This window comes from Ranitomeya variabilis, chromosome 6 (assembly GCF_051348905.1).
Source record: "Ranitomeya variabilis isolate aRanVar5 chromosome 6, aRanVar5.hap1, whole genome shotgun sequence".
Lineage (NCBI taxonomy): Eukaryota > Metazoa > Chordata > Amphibia > Anura > Dendrobatidae > Ranitomeya > Ranitomeya variabilis.
The window spans coordinates 537,742,185-537,764,687 of NC_135237.1; the positions used below are offsets into that span (position 1 = coordinate 537,742,185).

General features: G+C 44.9%; 1 protein-coding gene across 1 annotated transcript in view; it reads right to left on the reverse strand.

Moving 5' to 3' along the window:
• MAL2 (mal, T cell differentiation protein 2) overlaps window positions 1-22,503 on the reverse strand; it is a 77,131-nt gene that overhangs the window by 20,214 nt on the left and 34,414 nt on the right. Inside the window, exon 2 of the mRNA XM_077271150.1 lies at window positions 4,709-4,879. Coding sequence (XP_077127265.1) covers window positions 4,709-4,879 — 171 coding nt within the window. The remainder of the gene's footprint in view (window positions 1-4,708; window positions 4,880-22,503) is intronic.

The window sequence follows — 22,503 nt, forward strand, 5'->3', positions numbered from 1 at the left end:
TGCCATTAAATCAGATGAATGCAGTTCAATTAAAAATCAGATTGCGTTCGTATCAATTTAATCCTATGTTCCTGCTCTCAATGGCAGATATTTTATTCTGTTCCGATCGGACAGAAAAAAAAAATAAATCACAGCATTCTGAATTCGGATCGCATGCACCCCTATAGGTCTATGTAAATAAGAACACCTATACTAACCTCCGGTGCCGGCGCCGTTCTACTGGTGTCAACATTGACTCTTCCGTGGATCACAAGATAGGAGCCAGCTGATTATCACGACTTTATCTGGATCTTTCCTGCATCTAATAATCCAGATACATTTAATGGAGTTTTGTAGATGATCGGCCTCATACTGTGATCCAAGAAAGTGTCCACAAAGAGCGATTATATCCCTGGAGGATATTGCACTTTTGACGATGGCCATAAATGTATATTTTGGGCTAAAAATATTTTGCCAGTGGGTTTCATTAAAAATTTTGCACCACTTGACTTTCTTAGGCTCCTTGCTTCCCTGCGCATTGCTGGTTGCAGAAAAATGTAACTGGGAATCTGTCAGTGAACTCATTCTGGAGGAGAGCTTGGAAGGTTTATCTTCCTTTTTTTTTTAATGAGCGCCTGTAAACTGATCCATGATCTTAGACCAGATCAACGTTCACCTCAACATTGATGTGGTCCAAGGTCATAAATTCTGCAAAGCAGCTTGGCACGTTACAAAATAATAAAAGATGATATAGTCTCCGTTCTAATGCCTCCTATTCCCTACACGTTCTGGTATCTCCTGCCCCAGTGCTGACAAAAAGTTTTTCCTTGTCCACAGTCTAGTGCGTCATGTCTGGCATCGTAGACCTGCCCGACTCAATCAACTGGGACTAGTTACTATCCCTGAAACTGCAAAGAAAGGACAAAAAAAAACAAAAAACACAAGCCATATACAGTACACGGGGATCGCCTAAAATAAACTAATATTTTATTTGGTACCATAAGAAACAAAAAAAAAGCCCACCAAAACATTTAAAAGTCATAAAATGACATGGATCAGCCGTTTCTATTTTGATTCAACTACTCGTGCATATATTATACTATATATATATATACACACACCGTATATAATATATATATTTACATGGGAGCTGAATCACTGGCCCCTGAAGAAGCCACTTAGGGTGGCGAAACGAGTCAGGCATCTTTTCAGCCCTCTTCATGTGACTCTCTATTTAGGCAGGACCTTCATGCCCATTCACGTTTCATGAGGTATCTCATATCTGGTGCACTTTAATTCTTACTCAGGCGGGACTATGTGGTCCATTCATGCCTTGTGGGACATCCTTCTTCTAATGCACTTTATCCCTTATTCCTGCTTTCCCTTCCATTTGTCTCTGCCACACTATTGGCTGTGTGTTCACAGTGCTTCACACAATATGTTTAGTTTCTCTAATATTCTTATTATTGTGACTATTTGCATCCGAATGCGCCATTTTTGTCATTTGAGGGTGTTTATATACATTGGTTACACAATCTGTGTGCAGGTTTATTTCATGTTGGTGCATTCTTGTCTCCTTCATTGCCTCTTAGCATTATTATATACTCACAGTAACAATTGTCTTTTCCATCATAGATTACCTTAACACATTTTTAAGTTGCTTTTTTTTTGGTGTGCTGACCATACACTCTTAACTGGATATCACAGCACGGTGGCTCAGTGGTTAGCAGTGTTCCTTTGCAGCGCTGGAGTCCTGGGTTCAAATCCCACCAAGGACAACATCTGCCAGGAGTTTGTATGTTCTCTTCGTGTTTGCGTGGGTTTCCTCTGGGTTCTCCGGTTTCCTCCCACATTCCAAAGACATACTGATAGGGATTCTAGATTGTGAGCCCCATCAGGGACAGTGATGATGATGTGTGTAAAGTGCTGTGGAATTAATGGCGCTATATAAATGAGTAAAATAAATAAAAATATCACTGTATGTTTGTGTATTTAAATTTGCACCAATTCTACGTGTTATGTCACTTTATTGAGAGCTCTTGCAAGGGATTTTGTATAACATCCATGTCGTTTTATGACTTAAATGTTTATGTGTTTATTTTAGTTTCTTATAGTACCAAATAAAGTATTTGTTTATTTTAGGTGATCCCTGTGTATATGGCCTGTGGCTTTTTGTCCTTTTTTTTTTTTTTCAGTTCTTGTTCTCAACAGGCCTCAGGTGTATCCCTGTTATCTTGTGGTGCCCTCCCTTTCTAAATCTAGACGATCCCTGAAATTGTCTAAGCAGAAGAGCGGCGCTGTTTTTTCCAATTTAATCAAAGAATGGATGTTTTTTTTCCAGGCCTAATGACAGGTAAAACATTGCTGTCATTTTCTGCTTCGTGATAATATGTAACCTGACAGCAATGAGGTTTGTGATTACCCGTCATAAAGTACAGGATCATTTCACACAGGTGAATCAGGAGAATTGAGTCACATGGAAAGAAGTCAGGGAAACCAACTCTCTCACCTTTGCTTCCCCACACATAGCATCAATGTCCTGATGAAGGACGCAGATAAGGCATTATATAGCATAAGGTCATCTTTCGTGGAACGAGGACTCCCATATACTGTAAAATCTGTGGTCTATGGCACCTCCCCTTTGACTGCCCAGATCCACCCCCGCCTTCTTGATTGACAGCATAGTCTTCACAAACGGTGACTCGGCTAAAATCGCAGCCGTTCTTCTGCTAGTTCTGATCATAAGAATAAAGGATTTGGTGAGCAAAGGTACGATGATTATTCCTCGGGCAAGGTGTCCTACATTGGGGATCAGCATAGTTTTGGTGGGATAGGAGGGGTTGAATTCTGGGACAACCACCAAAGCCACCAGCTGCATTGGAAAAACCACTAACCACCAGCAACCCGATGTAAACCGTGCACCACTGAGGCTGTATGGAGCGAAACACTGCAGCCCCATCACGCGGAGCTGATGCTTTGCTCCATACAGCTTCTCAGTGAAGGTAGTAGGTTTTGGACTCTAACCAAACAGATATTGGTGACCTATGTTAAGGAGAGATCATCTATTTCCTAATAGTTGAACATTTCCTTAAAAGGGTTGTCTGAGACTTTAACAATGACAGCCCATCTAATATCTAAGGATAGGCCATCATTGTTAAAGCTTCTCCTCTTCTCTCTCCATAGAATTTTAAAAGCACCAACCGTCATCTCTTATCTTATTAATGGGAAGATATGTTTTCATTGGGCACAGATTTTCCATATTTTATCATAGAAATGAAAGCAAAATATCAATCCAGGAGGAGAAAGAAGAAAGAAGATATATTACAAAGTTGCATGCCTTTATGAATTCTACTGATTTATGAAATAAAAAATAAAAAGATGCTTTCTCTAGAAAGAAACAGAAAATTCTGTAGAGTTAAAGGGGTGATCTGAAACACAAATACATTTTTACTCTAAATCCCTATTTATTTAATGCCATAATCTAATCTATTTTCTAATATACTTTAATTAAAAAATCCCTAAACTTCACGCACTACACTGTTTTTTTTTCTTTCTTTTTTTACTACTTCCTTTTAGATTACTCTTTTTTTGAGAATCCCATGCATTTTGTCCCCTCCCTGAAAAAAAGTGACATCAGTGATGTCCATTTCTGGGGCTGGACTAGTCCCTGCTCTGCGTAGCATGCAATGGTTGTCAATTCCGAAGGATGCTCTGTAGATTCTTGTCATTGTTCGATGTGCACAATGACAGTGCGCTTTCACGCCGTCTCTGATAAGAAGTAACGAGCCAGCAAAAGAGCGCACTGTCAGTGTTCATGGTAAGATGAATACCAGGCTTGCAGAGACCAACGCAGCCCCAGCAAGTGCTGTGACTTTAAACCCTAGCTACATAAATGTGTCCATCCTCAGTTTTTCTTGGCCAATTTCACCACTCCAGCATTTTATTTTATTTTATTTTACTGCTGGAGAGGTGCCACTAATCTAAGTTCCCAGCTTTCATTTGTAAGTATAACTGGTAAATATAAAACTAGGGTCAGGGAACCTAGATTAGTGGCACCACTCCAGGGCTAAAATAAAGAAATGCTGGAGTGGTGCTTTAAGGACACCAATATCTTACCACACAATTGAATGCATTATCGCTGAGTGCTAGCGAGAGCCTTAATATGCCGCAATTCACATCATAACCACTTGGTGGCCACATTGAGACACATGCAGTTTAAACATTTCATGGCATAGTATCGGGAAAAATCAAAGCTTTTAATCTCGCGCCACCGATCTCTGCAGATGACGAGCCAAGAGGAAAGGTCTAGTCTAGTCAGAACTAGTCTGTAGATGGCATTTAGGTGTATGTGTTGGAGATAATTCCGCTATGGATGATTTTACTGACATTTTCTTAGTTGCATTTTACAGCAAGAGCCATAGTTCGTAAACAGCTTACAACACAGCAAAAGGATCTTAGTGTTGAAAATTGTTAGTTACGAGTAGGGTACATAAAAAAATTTCCAAGGCATGAGATAGATCAGAACTAGTCTGTAGATGGCATTTAGGGGTATGTGTTGGCGATAATTCCGCTATAGTTTATCCTCTCGGTGAGTTAAGCCACTTTCTGACCATCGGACCATTAATAGCATAATTTTGGGCAAAAAAAAAAAAAAATGTCCCTATTCCAGGAGTGCAATGACAGAAATTGAATATTTGAATTATCTAGAAATAACAATCTTGATACATACCACAAAGTTCCAGTTAGTGGTTATCCTATGAGCCAGACCACACAAGAACACGCACAAAAATAAGATGGAGCAGAAGAAGGCTGTTACTGACACAAACATCACCCATCCTTGTACCACTGGCACCGGCACATTGGAAGCTGCCACCAAAATCCAGACAAGTCCACCAAAAATCTGTAAGAAATTAGATGTAAGAGTCAGAAGTAGTCAGGGAGAAACATATTGAGGCGTAAACCATATTTATTGTTTTACTCTATAGATTATTGTTCTCCAAACTGCGATTCTCACGCTGATGAAAAATTCCCAAATCCCACCACACTTGGACAACAGTGGGCTCTGGATTATATACTTATAAGACAGGATCAGATATGGAAAGAAGGAAGGAACACGCTCTCTCTAGTGCCACTTATTGGACATAGCTACTATGTAAAGCTAAAGGGGGCTCCACCTCCTGGGATTTTTTTTTATTATTACTTAAACGCATGTACCGTACTTGAGACTAAAACTAATTTTTGCTATTCATTTTCATTAAAAATTTTGCACAGTTTTGATTTTACAGGCTCTTTATACCTTCATATAAAATTAATATGGCCTGTGGTCATAAATCAGCTGAGTGGAACTGAAATAAAGAAAAAAAAAGTGTTACGAATGCAATTGGTACGTCAGAATTAATTCACTGACGGATTCTCAGTTAACTCATTCTGCAGCCAGCAATAGACAGTGCGACGCAGAGGCTTTAGAAAAAAAAAATAGGGGAAAAAAATTAATGAAACCAAAATTCTAAAAATTGCTCTTCGTCAAAAGTCGACGCATTTAAGCAAGAGTAAAAAAAAATGTTAGTTATTGAAGCCTTACAACATAACTGGAGATATTCAGCAGGCCAGACATCCACCTACAGACTACTGTTCCAGGGTACTTGCCTCTCATCAGTGCAGGCTGAATAAGAAAAAAAAAACTGTCTGTACTTAGGATTTCTTTCCAGGAGAAAGTAAAATTATTGCTTTCCCCCATAGAGTATTGATAATAAGACTCCATAATTAACTCACTGCCAAAGACAGGTGCGTAAAATTTAGACTTTTTATCCCCCAAAAAAGTTTCAGCATTTTTTTTATGTCTGTTGAATGCAGAATACAGGAAGACTTATATCAACGTAGATCATTCATTACATAGGTCTCATCTTTTGTACTTGATACCATTTGTATTTATGGCAATAAACTAGATCAATCATTTATGCAAAATGTTCTTTGTTTAACCTACCCCAAACCTACAAGTCGTAACAGTGAATATAAAAAGTCTCCACACCCCTGTTAAAATGCTTGATTTTTTTTGTTGTGTGAAAAAAAAAAATCATACCAAAAAGAATTATTTTACAACTTTTTCCAACTTTTTTGTCACCCATAATCTGTACTAATAAAATGATTTCAGTTTCTCAATGTAAGATGGAAAAAAAAATAAAAAAAAATAATGTAGTTGCATAAGTGTGAATACTGAACACCCTTTTGTAATTGGGGATGTGGTTGTGTTCAGAATTAGCTAATCGCATTTACACTCGTTTTACATAGGAGCCAGTACACAGCCACCATAATTTAAAGGGATGCTGATTAAACCCATATAAAGTTTAGTGGTTCTAGGATGATTTTACTGACATTTTCTTAGTTGCATTTTACAGCGAGAGCCAAAGTTCGTAAACAGCTTACAACACAGCAAAAGGATCTTAGTGTTGAAAATTGTTAGTTGCGAGTAGCGTACATAAGAAAAAATCCAAGGCATGAGACAGATCATGGTACCTTTTGAAGAGGTCATCGAGAAGTGGCTTAAATTTATCACAATAGTGACATTATCTAGAATTGGACATTCCTCAAAAAAAGAAGAGGCTGCCAAGAGGCCTGCAGCAACATTTAAGGAGCTGGTTGAATACTGCACTTTAAAACAAACTTTCATTTTCTTCATATGTCTGGCCTATGGGGTAGGGTGAGAATGCTCTACTCTTTTCTTACAAAAAAAACCAACCCTGCTATGTTTTGCTAAAACTTACATCAAGTCTGCCAAAAGCATGTGTGAAATTGTGTTATGTCCTGATGAGACCAAAAATTGACTTCTTAGATAAAATTCCAAAAAGGTATGTTTGGCGCAAAACTACCCTTGCGTATCACCCAAAGAACACCATACCCACAGTGAAGCATGGTGTGGGCAACATTATGCTTTGGGGATCATTGTTCGGCAGCTTGGACTGGGGCTTTACTATAGGCAGAGGAAATTATGGAACATTCTAAAAACTAGTCAATTTTGCAAACCAAATCTTCAGGCCTCTGATAAAAAGATGAAGGTGAAGAGGAATTTCACCTTTTAGCAGAACAATGATCCTAAGTATACCTCCAAGTCAACGCAAGAATGGCTTCACCAGAAGAAGAGCTAAATTTTCTAAGTTTTGGAATAGCCCAGGCAGAGTCCAGACCTGAATCCAAATAAAAGTCAACTGAAGAGGATGCTGTACACAGGAGATGCCCTTGTAGTCTGACAAATGTGTACCTACTACAAGGAAGAGTAGGCAAAGATTGCCAATTCTAGATGTGCCATGCTGATAGATCGAGTCATACCCAAAAAGACTGAATGTGAATGTCATAAATTCATAGTGGGCTTCTACAAAGTATTAGTTTAAGGGTGTACATACAGTGCTGAACTAAAACCGCCATATAGTATGATGATCGAATTACAGTGCCTTAAGCTGGCACTTCAATACAGTTGAAGAAATAGCAGTGCTGTACTGTGTTACCACCTCCACCCACTGTAAAATCTACAGCGTACAATCACTTGCATCAGCATAATTCTTATTAAATGACCAAATTCATGCTAAGGAGAAGTAGTGGACAGATGAACGAATGACCGTGAATCAGACTATACAGGATTTGTTTGTGGTCTGTTACCAAGGAGATATATAGACCTACACAGAAGCTGTATACACAAAACGGTAGTAGTTTTTTTTTCATTATAGGGGTTTTCCACATTTAAAAATAAGTTTTACTAAATGATATTAGTCAAGTAATATCTGAAAATCAGATAGTACTCACCCTCTCTAGGTCCAGAGCTGCTCATTTTAGCTGCAGAGGTGATGTCTTTCCAACAGTGCACATCACTGCTGAACCTAATCATTGAGTTTAGTTTTGTCTGCATTAGCAGAGTCACTGAGCTCAGTGGTTGACTGCAGCGGTGATGTGCGCTATTGATTTGACATGATGTAACTTCTGCAATTAAAATGCAGAGACTGGAGGAGCAGCGGACAGCTAGCCCTGGACCTTGAGACTGGAACAGCAGAGGAGAGCTGGCTTGGTCCCAGAGACTGGAACAGCAGAGGAACGCTGGCCTGGACCCAGAGACCGGAGTAGAAGTAGACAGCCAGCCCTGGACCCAGAGACTGGAGCAGCAGAGGAAATCTGGCCCTGAATCCCGGAGACCGCAGCAGCAGAGGTAAGCTGGCCCTGGACCCCGAGATCAGAGCAGCAGTGGACAGCCAGCTCCGGACCCAGAGATGAGAGCAGCAGTGGACACAGAGACCAGAGCATCGTCAGACAACTGGCTCTGGACCCAGAGAGTGGAGCAGCAACAGCCAGTCAGCCCTGGACCCAGAGCCTGGAACAGCAGAGGAAGCTGGCCCTGGATCCAGAGACCGGAGTAACAGTGGACAACCGGCCCTGGACCCAGAGACCAGAGCAGCAGAGGACAGTTGGCCTTGGACCCAGAGACTGGAGCAGCAGAGGACAGCAAGCCCTGGACCCAGAGACTGGAGCAGCAGAGGACAGCAAGCCCTGGACCCAGAGACCAGAGCAGCAGAGGACAGCCGGCCTTGGACCCAGGGACTGGAGCAGCAGAGGACAGCTGGCCCTAGACCCAAAGACTGGAACAGCAGAGGACAGCTGGCCCTAGACCCAGAGACCGGAGCAGCAGAGGACAGCCGGCCTTGGACCCAGAGACTGGAGCAGCAGAGGACAGCTGGCCCTAGACCCAAAGACTGGAACAGCAGAGGACAGCCAGCCCTGGACCCAGAGACCGGAGCAGCAGAGGACAGCCGGCCCTAGACCCAAAGACTGGAACAGCAGAGGACAGCCAGCCCTGGACCCAGGGACTGGAGCAGCAGAGGACAGCTGGCCCTAGACCCAAAGACTGGAACAGCAGAGGACAGCCAGCCCTGGACCCAGAGACTGGAGCAGCAGAGGACAGCCGGCCCTAGACTCAGGTAGTCTGGATACTATTTGATTTTGATATTTTTCATGAGAGCCGTAGTTTGGGAAACAATTTTTTAAAAGTGGAAAATCAGTCACAAGGGATTTTCCAGTTGGTTTAGAAAAGAAAACCATATTTCTTTCCTTATCCTCCCCAGGTCCAGCACTGATGCTCCACTGCTGCTCCCGATGTCTGCTATTGTCTGCAGGGCTGACGTCAACGTCATCTACGCCGCAGCCAATCAGTGAACTCAGTAACTTTGAGCATCTTGTGCCATCAACTTTCATGAAGCCAGCGAGTTCACTGATTGGCTGCAGCGCTATCAACATGACATCAGTGCTGCAGAAAACAGAACCCCCTATAGCAAAATCAGAGACTCCCTGCTGAACCCGAACAGGATGATGTGGATTTTTAAACACAGACTGGTTTTCCGGAACTGGAAAAGCCTTTTAGGCCATTTGCAGCGTTGCATCCTTTTTTATTTTAGATGGATTGGAAAAATAAAACTAGAAATGAAGATGCATGTGGGCTTTATGTAAGTGCAGCGCCCCAGAGTCCTGGTCGTTGCAGTAATGTCGCTCTTCCACCAGGGGGAGTGATATTACGTCTGATGGTACTAAAGGAGTTCACCTGACCAGGAATCACAAGTCACACACTACACTTCACACTCCAGTCCACCAGGGGGAGCCTTGCTTCTATCTACTATGCCACTCCTCACACACGGGTAAAACTGGTGGGTTGGATAGGAAGTTAGTTAGAAGCTACCAGGATTTGACCCAGAGAGGACCTGTCAGGCAGACAGGGGGAGAAGGAGGAACATCTGAGCTGCAGACAGAGGGTCCCTGTCAGGGGTGGGATCCTGACAGAGGCCAAGCACGAGACAGAGCGTTACGAAGCTGCGCCTGCACTTCATTGCGGCGGCATCCTAAGAAAGGACACGAAGCGATGAATATTGTGGAGAGTGAGAAGCGAAGTCACAGCACAAGGAGATAACACCGGGAGGAGTTCTGCCCCCAGGATCGGCAGCCTCCTTCTGAGGCGCGTAGCCGGTGGCCGGAACACCGAGGGAGTAATAGGCTCTACGCATTACTTCAGAGACTGGCAGGACAGTTGATTCCAAGTTGGCTGCCCGACCTTAATACCCATGAAGACACGGAGGCAAATTGTGGGAGAGGGGCGTCTCTAGGGTCCCTATAAATAAGCTCCAGGCCTACCCCGTCATACGGGTTGTCCTATCCATATCATCTGGGGGACAGAGAGAGAGAACATCAGAAACATCCACGAAAGTTGTGAGGACTATCCAGTGATGCTCAGCAGGGAGGTACTACAACACACAGGCGCTAGTAGGAAGGCTACTGATTGCCACCTGGATAAGAGAACTCTGGATGTGCCTTCGGACCGGCCGGACTCTGCCTGCCCTGTGGTTTGTACCCTGGACTGTGGATGCTGAAGTCTTCAGTAAAAGGTAAAGAGACTGCAACCTTTGTGTCCTCGTTATTCATTGCGCCTTAAAACGTCCACCATCACCACCTACACATCTGGGAAGCCCTGGGGACCTACTTCACCTGTGGGAAGGTACACCATCTAGCTGCCATTCCATCGCCCCAGCGGACCCCTAGCAGCGTCGGTTACCCTGACCGAATACCACAGGTGGCGTCACGAACACCGTACAAACTACTTCACTTTTAATTGGACGCCCCTCAGAAGGGCCACGGACCGGGTCGGGCCACCGTGACATCCCCAGAACCGAAGGAGATAGACCCGGTACCGAGTACCCCATTTCCCTACACGTGGGGGCACTCCATAATGCCATTGTATTATATCTAGAAGATATGGAATTAACCCCTTAGAGAACCTGCCCATTTTTGTTTTTGTGTTTTCTGTTTATCCCTCCCCTTCTTCCCAGAGCCATAACTTTTTTATTTTTCCATCAATATGGCCACGTGAGGGCTTGCTTTTTGCGGGACGAGTTGTAATTTTGAACGGAGCCATTGGTTTTACCATATTTTGCACACAAAAACGGGAAAAAAATTGAAAGTGCTGTGCAACTGCAAAAAAGTGCAATTCCACAACGTTATTTTGGATTTTTTTTTACCATGTTCACCAACTGCTAAAACTGACCTGTCATTATGATTCTCCAGGTCATTACATGTTCATAGACACCACACATGTCTAGGTTCTTTTTTATTTAAGGGGTTAAAAAAAATTCCAAAGTTTGTTAAAAAAAAATTAAAAAAAATTTACGCCATTTTCCGAGACCCGTAGTCAGTGGCGTATCCAGGGGGGCAGCCGGGGCATGTGCCCCGGGCGCAGCCGACAGGGGGGCGCCAGCGGGCCGCCTGATGATGCGGTGGTCCAAGGAAGCTTCTCGTCCTGTACTGAGCGGTCACATGGTACTGTGCAGCGCCCCAGAGTCCTGGTCGTTGCAGTACTGTGGCTCCGCCGCTAAGGGGGGCTATGGTACGTCTGATGGCACTGAAGGAGTTCATCTGACCAGGTATCACATACACCAATACATTTCACAGTCGGGCCTCCAGGGGGAGCTAAGGGTGCTATTTATTAGGCCACTCCTCACCGTGTGGGTAAACTGGGGGTCAGGCAGGAAGTTAGACAGAAAGCTGACTGGGTTGGAACCAGGCAACACCTTGGGGCAGAGGGTGTTGTGGGGGAAGATTCGGTAGGGTCCCTGTCAGGTTTGGGACCCTGACAGAGGCCTGGCTACAAGAAAGAACGTCACGGGACCGTGCCTGCTCAGCATAGCGGCGGTGCCCTAAGAAAGGAACAGAAGCGAGATATATTGTGCTGAGTGAGAAACGAGATCAAAGCAAGAAGGAGAATACCAGTAGGAGTCGTGCTGTAAGACCGAGGCAACATCCTACTGAGGCGCACAACCGACGGCCGGAACGCCGAGGAAGTATTGATATATCTAGCTCCAAGCAATACTTCAAACCAACGGCAGGACAGTCAGTCACAGGCGGGCTGTCTCACCTAAATCACCTATGCAGACATGGGGGGCAACCTGTGGAGAGGGGCGACTCTAGGGTCCCGGAAGAGCTCCGAGCCTACCCGTCATACGGGTGCGTCCCAACCATAACACCGGGAGGGACGGAGGATTAGCAGAACATCATCTAATCGAGTTGTTGTGAGGGAACACGAGAAACAGACACAACAGTTGTGGGGACTATCCCGTAAGCACAGCAGGGGAGGACCACAACACATAGCGCTAGCAGGAAGGCACAGATTTCCACCTGCAAAGAGAACTCTGGAGGTGCCATTGGACCGGCCGGACTTGCGCAGCCTGGTGAACTGTATTCCGGACTGAGGACCCAGAGACCTTCAGTAAAGAGGTAAAGAGACTGCAACCTGGTGTCCTCGTTATTTACTGCACCGCACCATCACCACCATCCACATCCATCATATCTATCACTGTACGCCCCTCAGCAGGGTCACGGACCGGGTCTAGCCACCGTGACAACCCCAGAGCAGAGACTCAGAGGCCCGGTACCGGGTACCCCTCGGCCCTGCGGCAGTGGGGGCGCTACAACTTGGCATCACGAACAGGATCTACTTAAGTCTGAGGAATCGGGTCATGTGTGCCTTGAAACTGTGATTTATTATACTTGGACTGTGACTTATTGCAAAGACTGTGGATTGCCATTTGCCGCCAGAAGTTCCCGCCAAAACCGCCGCCATTACAGCGCTAAGGAGAGCGCAGGAGAAGAAGAGGGGCATGGAGTGGGCGTAGACGAGCTGGAGAGCGCGAAAGACAATGGCCGCCCAGTCTAAATATTTCTGCACCGTGAGGACGTGTCCGTCAGCAGCAGAGATCCGCCTCCTGATTCTCAATGGTGGGCGGAAACAGAGAAAGCGAAACCGCCCACGAAGGAGAGAGCGGGAAAAGGACCAGGAAGAAGAAGTCAGCGAGATGGGGGACGCCATGGCCAGCCGCCCGGAGCCGGAGCGTGGGGTCGGAGCCGAGGACTCCCCCAGCTACCTGGAGAGGCACCGCAGCCAGACCTCCACAGTTGATGCTGACCTCCTGCAGACCGGAGCGGATGAGCTGATCCACCAACTCCTGCAGACGCAGCTGAGCACTGAGGCCGGGTGGAAGAAGACCATCATCGGGAGCCTCACCAGACATCTGTCGGCAGCCTCGCCTGGTCCGGAGCAAGAAAGAAGTCCCAGCGCTCCGAAGCCAGAAAGCAAGGCCCTGCCGGAAAGCGAGATGCTGCAAACGGAGATGACAACGCCGCAGCGCAAGGCCCTGCAACCAGCGTTCCAGATCCCAGCGGAGGCAGAGCAGACCGGCACCGGAGGGACCGCATCTGAAGCAGGTATGAAGGACGACCCTGCCCTGATGACCGACACCACTCCAGTGACTGCTAGTGCCACAACTGCTGACTCCATTCCAGTGACTGATCTTGCAGCAGCCGCTACCTCTGCTGCAGCAAATGCCCATACTCAAGCTGCGCAGACCTCCATCGCTGCGCATGATTTAACTGTACATGAAAGACGGATTAACGGCGTTTGTCCAGCACTGGGTGTAACCCTGGACCTCACTTTTCCCAGGCCAGGAAGGGTTAAGTGCCAGGTGCAGCCCTGGAAGCCGTCCAACTAAACCTCGGAAACCTGAACCTGTAAATAGTTGACTGTTTGTCTTTTGCTACGTTGCTGCTAAAACCGTCCAGGGTTAACTCTTAAAGGGATCCCTTTGTTGACCCGGGATCCCTATTGTTTCTGCTTTTTGGTTTGTTTTCTAATTTTTGCCCAACTTCCCAAAAACTGCTGGAATCATGAACAATGCATGATACAAACTCCTTGTATATAGTTTGCATCTTCTTAAAGGTGCTCTCTACTGGTTTTATATAAAAGACGGACTCTTTGCCAAGATACGGTTATTGGAACTTGTACTGGAGTCCTTGCTGCATACGGACTTGCAGCTTGAAAAGTTGCACTACCTCAAAGACTTGGTCCCCTCTTAAAGGGGATGCTCATCGATAGCACTTAAGGAATGATGATGCTTTGAAAGAAGTAATAATGTTGATATGTGAAAGTTAAATGTAACCAATTAGTTGATTGTAAGAAATGTTCAATAATGTTAATAGAAGGATGAGGACCGGAAGTGAACCCGTAGGGGCTAGTGGTGAGTCCTCTTAGGAGCCATATAGAGATGGCTCAGTGATCTCAAATTGAAAGAAAAATATGTTCTATACTGTGTATAGTAGTGGAAGGACAGTAGGCTCGGGCGGAAAGGAGCAGTCCTGTAACAGAAAGGAGAGGCAGTAGGTCTGGAGCGGTTAGGACAGGCGGTCCTGCAGATGTAAAGTAGGAGAATGTAGCACAGTTGCTTAAGCCTTATAATGTGTTATAAGAAGGTCTTTAGTGGATTCAGAGTGTACATCCTTAAAGGCAATGTTGAATTAATGTTTAAAAATTTTGCACTTAGTAGAATACCCGGTTGGGTAAGAAAAGTTATTTATAGTAAAGTTATTTAAAAGTATTTAACCATGTTTGTAACGTTTAAGTGTCCTCACCTCCCATAAAGGGAAGATCTGTTCAAATATGCTTATTGTTATTGCACTCACAAAAATTGTATGTCTTTTTGCTGACATGTATTGTTGTTTTCTTCCCATTCCCGGAGTACTGGATTTAACCGGGGGTGGGGGGGGTGTGCAGCGCCCCAGAGTCCTGGTCGTTGCAGTACTGTGGCTCCGCCGCTAAGGGGGACTATGGTACGTCTGATGGCACTGAAGGAGTTCATCTGACCAGGTATCACATACACCAATACATTTCACAGTCGGGCCTCCAGGGGGAGCTAAGGGTGCTATTTATTAGGCCACTCCTCACCGTGTGGGTAAACTGGGGGTCAGGCAGGAAGTTAGACAGAAAGCTGACTGGGTTGGAACCAGGCAACACCTTGTGGCAGAGGGTGTTGTGGGGGAAGATTCGGTGGGGTCCCTGTCAGGTTTGGGACGCTGACAGAGGCCTGGCTACAAGAAAGAACGTCACGGGACCGTGCCTGCTCAGCATAGCGGCGGTGCCCTAAGAAAGGAACAGAAGCGAGATATATTGTGCTGAGTGAGAAACGAGATCAAAGCAAGAAGGAGAATACCAGTAGGAGTCGTGCTGTAAGACCGAGGCAACATCCTACTGAGGCGCACAACCGGCGGCCGGAACGCCGAGGAAGTATTCATATATCTAGCTCCAAGCAATACTTCAAACCAACGGCAGGACAGTCAGTCACAGGCGGGCTGTCTCACCTAAATCACCTATGCAGACATGGGGGGCAACCTGTGGAGAGGGGCGACTCTAGGGTCCCGGAAGAGCTCCGAGCCTACCCGTCATACGGGTGCGTCCCAACCATAACACCGGGAGGGACGGAGGATTAGCAGAACATCATCTAATCGAGTTGTTGTGAGGGAACACGAGAAACAGACACAACAGTTGTGGGGACTATCCCGTAAGCACAGCAGGGGAGGCCCACAACACATAGCGCTAGCAGGAAGGCACAGATTTCCACCTGCAAAGAGAACTCTGGAGGTGCCATTGAACCGGCCGGACTTGCGCAACCTGGTGAACCGTATTCTGGACTGAGGACCCAGAGACCTTCAGTAAAGAGGTAAAGAGACTGCAACCTGGTGTCCTCGTTATTTACTGCACCGCACCATCACCACCATCCACATCCATCATATCTATCACTGTACGCCCCTCAGCAGGGTCACGGACCGGGTCTAGCCACCGTGACAACCCCAGAGCAGATACTCAGAGGCCCGGTACCGGGTACCCCTCGGCCCTGCGGCAGTGGGGGCGCTACAACTGCTCATTACAGTAATGAATATGCGGCTCCACCTCCCATAGGGGTGGAGCCGCATATTCATTACTGTAATGAGCGGTAATGGTGAACGCTCAGTACAGGAAGAAGCTGCGGCGCCGGGGAAGCAGCAGGTGAGTTTAACGGGGAGGGGAGCGCTGCACTGTGCGATATTCACCTGCTCCCCGTTCCGGCGCCGCTCCATCTTCAGCAGTGACGCTGAGGTCAGACGGCGCGGTGACGTAGTTAGTGCGCGCCCTCTGCCTGAACGTCAGTGCTGAAGATGGAGCGGCGGCTGGAACGAGGAGCAGGTGAATATAGCAAGTGCCGGGGGCCTGCGCGACGAAGAGGTGAGTATGTGATTTTCTTTTTTTTATTGCAGCAACAGCAAATGGGGCAAGTGTCTGTATGGGTCATCTTATAGGGCCATTAACATTTGTGCAGCACTATATGGGGCAAGTGTCTGTATAGAGCATCTAATGGGGCCATAACGTTTGTGCAGCACTATATGGGGCAAGTGTCTGTATAGAGCATCTTATGGGGCCATAGTTTGTGCAGCACTATAATAGGATTGCCCATTGGGGCAAGTGTCTGTATAGAGCATCTTATGGGGCCATAACATTTGTGCAGCACTATAATGGGGTTGCCTATTGGGACAAGTGTCTGTATAGAGCATCTTAAGGGGCCATAACGTTTGTGCAGCACTATATGGGGCAAGTGTCTGTATAGAGCATCTTATGGGGCCATAACGTTTGTGCAGCACTATATGGGGCAAATATCTTTATGGAGCATCTTATGGGGCCATAATCAACGTTTCTGCAGCATTATATGGGGCAAATATATTTATGGAGCATCTTATGGGGCCGTAATCAACGTTTCTGCAGCACTATATGGCGCAAATATCTTTATGGAGCATCTTATGGGGCCGTAATCAACGTTTCTGCAGCACTATATTGGGCAAATGTGTCTATGGAGCATCTTATGGGGCCATTATTAACCTTTATGCAGCATTATATGGGGCTCCTGATTCAATATGGATATTCAAAAACACTTAACCTACTGATGTCTCAATTAATTTTACTTTTACTGGTATCTATTTTAACATTATGGGGATTCAGGAATGTACCTTGGCTTGGTCATACAGTTTCAATAGAGTGAAGGTTCAAATGGGGGGAAGCCAAACTGATCCTTTGCCCCGGGTGCAGGAAAGGCTAGATACACCTCTGCCCGTAGTGTCTCCATTTTTCGTGATCTCGGGTCGGGTGAGGGCTTACTTTTTGCGTGCCGAGCTGACATTTTTATTATCATCATTTTGGTGCAGATATGATCTTTTCATTGCCCGTTATTGCATTTTAATGCAATGTAATGGCAACCCATAAAACGTAATTCTGGCGTTTTGACTATTTCTCGTTACGTCGTTTAGCGATTAGGTTAATCCTTTTTTTTATTGATAGATCGGGTGATTCTGAAAGCAGCGATACCAAATATGTGTATTTTTGTTTGTTTTTTCTATAGTGTTTAATTTTGAATGGGGCGAAAGGGGGGTGGATTTGAACTTTTAAATATATATATTTTTTTACTTTTGGCATGCTTCAATAGTTTCCATGGGAGACCAGAAGCTGCCATAACCCGATCACCTCTGCTACATACAGACGATGATCACATCACCTGTATGTAGTAGAATTGCTGACTTGCTATGAGCGCTGACCATCGGGTGACGCTCATAGCAATTTGGAGCTGACAACCATAGAGGTCTCTAGGAGACCTCTGGTTGTCATGCCAACCCACCGGTGACCCGCAATCACGTGACAGGGATCATCGGTGGGAGGATTTCTGTCCCGATGACCGAAAGCGCACGTTAAATGCTGCTGTCAGAGTTTGACAGCGGCACTTAACAAGTTAATGACAGCGTATGCGTCATGAAAGTCGGTGCCAATCCGACCTGTGACGCATATACTGTGTCACAGAATTATCGCGTCCCTGCAGGTCGGGTGAAAGGGTTAACTGTAATTTTACCCGACCTACAGGGACAGGGGGAGTGGTACTTCAGCCCAGGGGAGGTGGCTCCGCCCCCCGTGGCTACGATTGCTCTGATTGGCTGTTGAAAGTGAAACAGCCAATCAGAGCAATTTGTAATATTTCACCTATGAAATGTGGTGAAATCACTTTTCCACTAGCGTTAGGGTTAGAACTAGGGTTAGAATTAGGGATAGAACTAGGGTTAGAATTAGGGATAGAACTAGGGTTAGGGATAGAACTAGGGTTAGGGATAGAACTAGGGTTAGGGATAGAACTAGGGTTAGGGATAGAACTAGGGTTAGGGATAGAACTAGGGTTAGGGATAGAACTAGGGTTAGGGATAGAACTAGGGTTAGAACTAGGGTTAGGGTTAGAACTAGGGTTAGAACTAGGGTTAGGGTTAGAATTAGGCTATGTGCACATGGAGTGGATTTGGCTGCGGATCTGCAGCGGATTGGCCGCTGCGGATTCGTAGCGGTTTTCCATCACGTTTACAGTACCATGCAAACCTATGGAAAACCAAATCCGCTATGCCCATGGTGTGGAAAATACCGCCGGAAACGCTGCGTTGTATTTTCCGCAGCATGTCAATTCTTTGTGCTGATTCTGCAGCATTTTACACCTGTTCCTCAATAGGACTCCGCAGGTGAAATCCACACAAAAAAATACAGGAAATCTATGGTAAATCCGCAGGTAAAACGCAGTGCCTTTCACCTGCGGATTTTTCAAAAATGGGGCAGAAAAATCTCACACGAATCCGCAACGTGGGCACATAGCCTTAAGGTTAGGGTTGGAATTAGGGTTAGGGTTGTAAATAGGGTTAAGATTAGGCTTGTGGTTAGGGTTATGGTTAGGGTTGGGATTAGGGTTAGGGGTGTGTTGGGGTTAGGGTTGTGATTAGGGTTATGGATAGAGTTGGGATTAGGGTTGGCATTAGAATTGAGGGGTTTCCACTGTTTAGGCACATCGGGGGTCTCCAAACGCAACATGGCGCCACCATTGATTGCAGCCAATCTTGCGTTCAAAAAGTCAAATGGTGCTCCCTTCCTTCCGAGCCCCGACGTGCGCCCAAACAGTGGTCTACCCAAACATATGGGGTCTCAGCGTACTCAGGAAAAATTGCACAACAACTTTGGGGGTCTAATATCTCCTGTTACCCTTGGGAAAATAATATGGGGGCTAAAAAATTATTTTTGAGGGAAAAAAAATAATTTTATTTTCACGGCTCTGCGTTATAAAATTCTGTAAAGCACTTGGGGGTTAAAAGTGCTCACCACACATCTAGATAAGTTGCTTGGGGGGTCTAGTTTCCAAAATGGGGTCACTTGTGGGGGGTTTCCACTGTTTAGGAACATCAGGGGCTCTGCAAACGCAACGTGACGCCTGCAGACCATTCCATCAAAGTCTGCATTTCAAAACGTCACTACTTCCCTTCCGAGCCCCAACGTGTGCCCAAACAGACAAAATGGTGTCACTTGTGGGGGGTTTCAATGTTTAGGTACATCAGGGGCTCTCCAAACGCAACATGTCGTCCCATCTTAATTCCAGTCAATTTTGCATTGAAAAGTAAAATGGCGCTACTTCCCTTCCGAGCCCTGCCATGTGCCCAAACAGTGGTTTACCCCCACATGTGAAGTATCTGTGTACTCAGGAGAAATTGCCCAATAAATTTTAGGATCCATTTTATCCTGTTGCCCATGTGGAAATGAACAAATTGAGGCTAAAAGATTTTTTTTGTTAAAAAAAAGTACTTTTTCATTTTTACGGATCAATTTGTGAAGCTCCTGGGGGTTCAAAGTGCTCACTATGCATCTAGATAAGCTCGTTGGGGAGGGGGGTCTAGTTTCCAAAATGGGGTCACTTGTGGGGGAGCTAAAATGTTTAGGCACACAGGGACTCTCCAAACGCGACATGTTGTCCGCTAACGATTGGAGCTAATTTTTCATTCAAAAGTCAAATGGCGCTCCTTCCCTTCCAAGCCTTGCCATGTGCACAGACAGTGGTTTATAAGACCACATATGAGGTATCGGTGTACTCAGGAGAAATTGCCCAACACATTTTAGGATCCATTTTATCCTGTTGCCCATGTGAAAATGAGGCTAAAAGAAATTTGTGAAAAAAAAGTACTTTTTCATTATTACGGATCAATTTGTGAAGCACCTGGGGGTTCAAAGTGCTCACTATACATCTAGATAAGCTCCTTGGGGGGGGTCTAGTTTCCAAAATGGGGTCACTTGTGGGGGAGCTCCAATGTTTAGGCACACAGGGGCTCTCCAAACGCGACATGGTGTCCGCCAAATATTGGAGCCAATTTTTCATTGAAAAAGTCAAATGGCGCTCCTTCCCTTCCGAGCCCTGTCATGCGCCCAAACAGTAGTCCTTCCCCACATATGGGGTATTGGCGTGCTCAGGACAAATTGTACAATAACTTTTGGGGTCCAGTTTCTCCTTTTACCCTTGGGAAAATAAAAAAATTGTTGCTAAAATATCATTTTTGTGACTAAAAAGTTAAATGTTCATTTTTTCCTTACATGTGGCTTCTGCTGCTGTGAAACACCTGAAGGGTTAATAAACTTCTTGAATGTGGTTTTGAGCACCTTGAGGGGTGCAGTTTTTAGAATGGTGTCACTTTTGGGTATTTTCAGCCATATAGAACCCTCAAACTGACTTTAAATGTGAGGTGGTCCCTAAAAAAATGGTTTTGTAAATTTTGTTGTAAAAATGAGAAATCGCTGGTCAAATTTTAACCCTTATAACTTCCTAGCAAAATTGTGCTGATGTAAAGTAGACATGTGGGTAATGTTATTTATTAACTGTTTTGTGTCACATAACTCTCTCGTTTAACAGAATAAAAATTCAAAATTTGAAAATTGCAAAATTTTCTAAATTTTTGCCAAATTTAATTTTTTTTCACAAATAAATGCAAAAATTATCAACCTAAATATATCACTAACATGAAGCCCAATATGTCACGAAAAAACAATCTCAGAACTGCTAAGATCCGTTGAAGCGTTCCTGAGTTATTACCTCATAAAGGGACACTGGTCAGAATTGCAAAAAACGCCCAGGTCATTAAGGTCAAAATAGGCTGGGTCATGAAGGGGTTAATAGCCGCAGGTGGCTCGCGATTCCACCTGCGGCTGTATCCAGTACATGTCAGCTGTTCAAAACAGCTGACAGGCGCAGGGAAATATGTGGGCTCACCGCTGGAGCCTCATCAAAGGGAGGGAAGCGACCTCTGCTGTACTAGTAAGGCGGAGGTCGCAAAGGGGGTTAACGACCTTACAGCCAGTTGTCAGTTTCTCCTCACTCAGCAGCTGATTGTACCAGAAATGACATTCAAGTGATTACTTGACCTTTCATTTAAGGAAAATATTTACAAATGCAATTATTTTGGGGCGGCAAAAGAAAGAAAGTGTTTATACAAAAGCTCAAAAGTTACTAGACCAGAAAAGGTATTAACAAAGCAAACGATGTATATTTGTCCATATGTCATATTTATTTACAGGGTAACATCCAACGCCGGTCTCCTGTGTCCTCCCCACAGTCACACACATTCTGCATGGGGACAACGCCTGAACTCCTGAAGATTGTTATTTAGAGGATTCTTGAGTATTTACGATCAAATTGGTTTAAACAACATTTATCAAATGCTCATAAGATAGATGATAAATGTATAAACAATGGGGATACAGCTGCTGAGACCCTCGTCGATCCTAAGATTGGGGGGCAAAAGTCTCTTTTGTTAATGGAGCAGTAGTGAGCATGTGCGACCACTGCTCCATTCACGGTCCACAGGGATGGTGGTCGCACATGCTCACGGCTTCTTCATTTACACAGAGGACTTGGGACTGGTACGGGCATCAGTGGTCAGACCTCCCCACCATTATACCTATGGATATGCATAAAGTTAATAATGGGACAAACCTTTTAACTTTGTCCTAAATGCTATTGACAAAGTATTGAAACAGTAAATAGTATTCCAAGTGTATCACCATAATCACCCAAATTGCAAAAAGTACATAATATGTACAAGTATATATATATTTTTTAAGTTTACCAATTTGGCCACAACCATACATATAACATGAATATACTGTGTGTGTGTGTAATATAATATATACATATATCACACAAAAACTGTATTTTATATGTACAGTATGTGTATAACCAAATCGTAAAAAGTAGATACTCTGTGTAATATACAGGGTGGCCCATTTATATGGAAACACCTGGGTGGGCCATTCCAATCCAAAATGGCCGACTTCAAAATGGCCGCCATGGTCACCACTCATCTTGAAAAGTTTTCCCCCTCCCATATACTAACGTGCCACAAACAGGAAGTTGATATCACCAACCATTCCCATTTTATTTAGGTGTATCCCTATAAATGGCCCACCCTTTATATTACACATACATATATACACACACAAACATACACAATTACACACATACACACACCAACTTTAGGCCAGGTCCAGAAGAGCATATGAGAAATCTTCCATTTTTTTATCCCCAGAAAAAAAAGGGCGATTTTTCATAAATATTGACATCGGTGTGTCTATTTTTCCATTAACACTCTAAAGCATACTGCAGCTCAGTGCATCTTCCCACCTACTTGTTTTCCATCAATTTCCCACCTCATCTGGCTCCTGTAAAGTCAGAGTTGTCAAAAATGGAAAATCCATCAGTATGAGATTTATTGGGATGACCCTCACTGTGCACTTAATAGCGCCCGTCATGCTACATA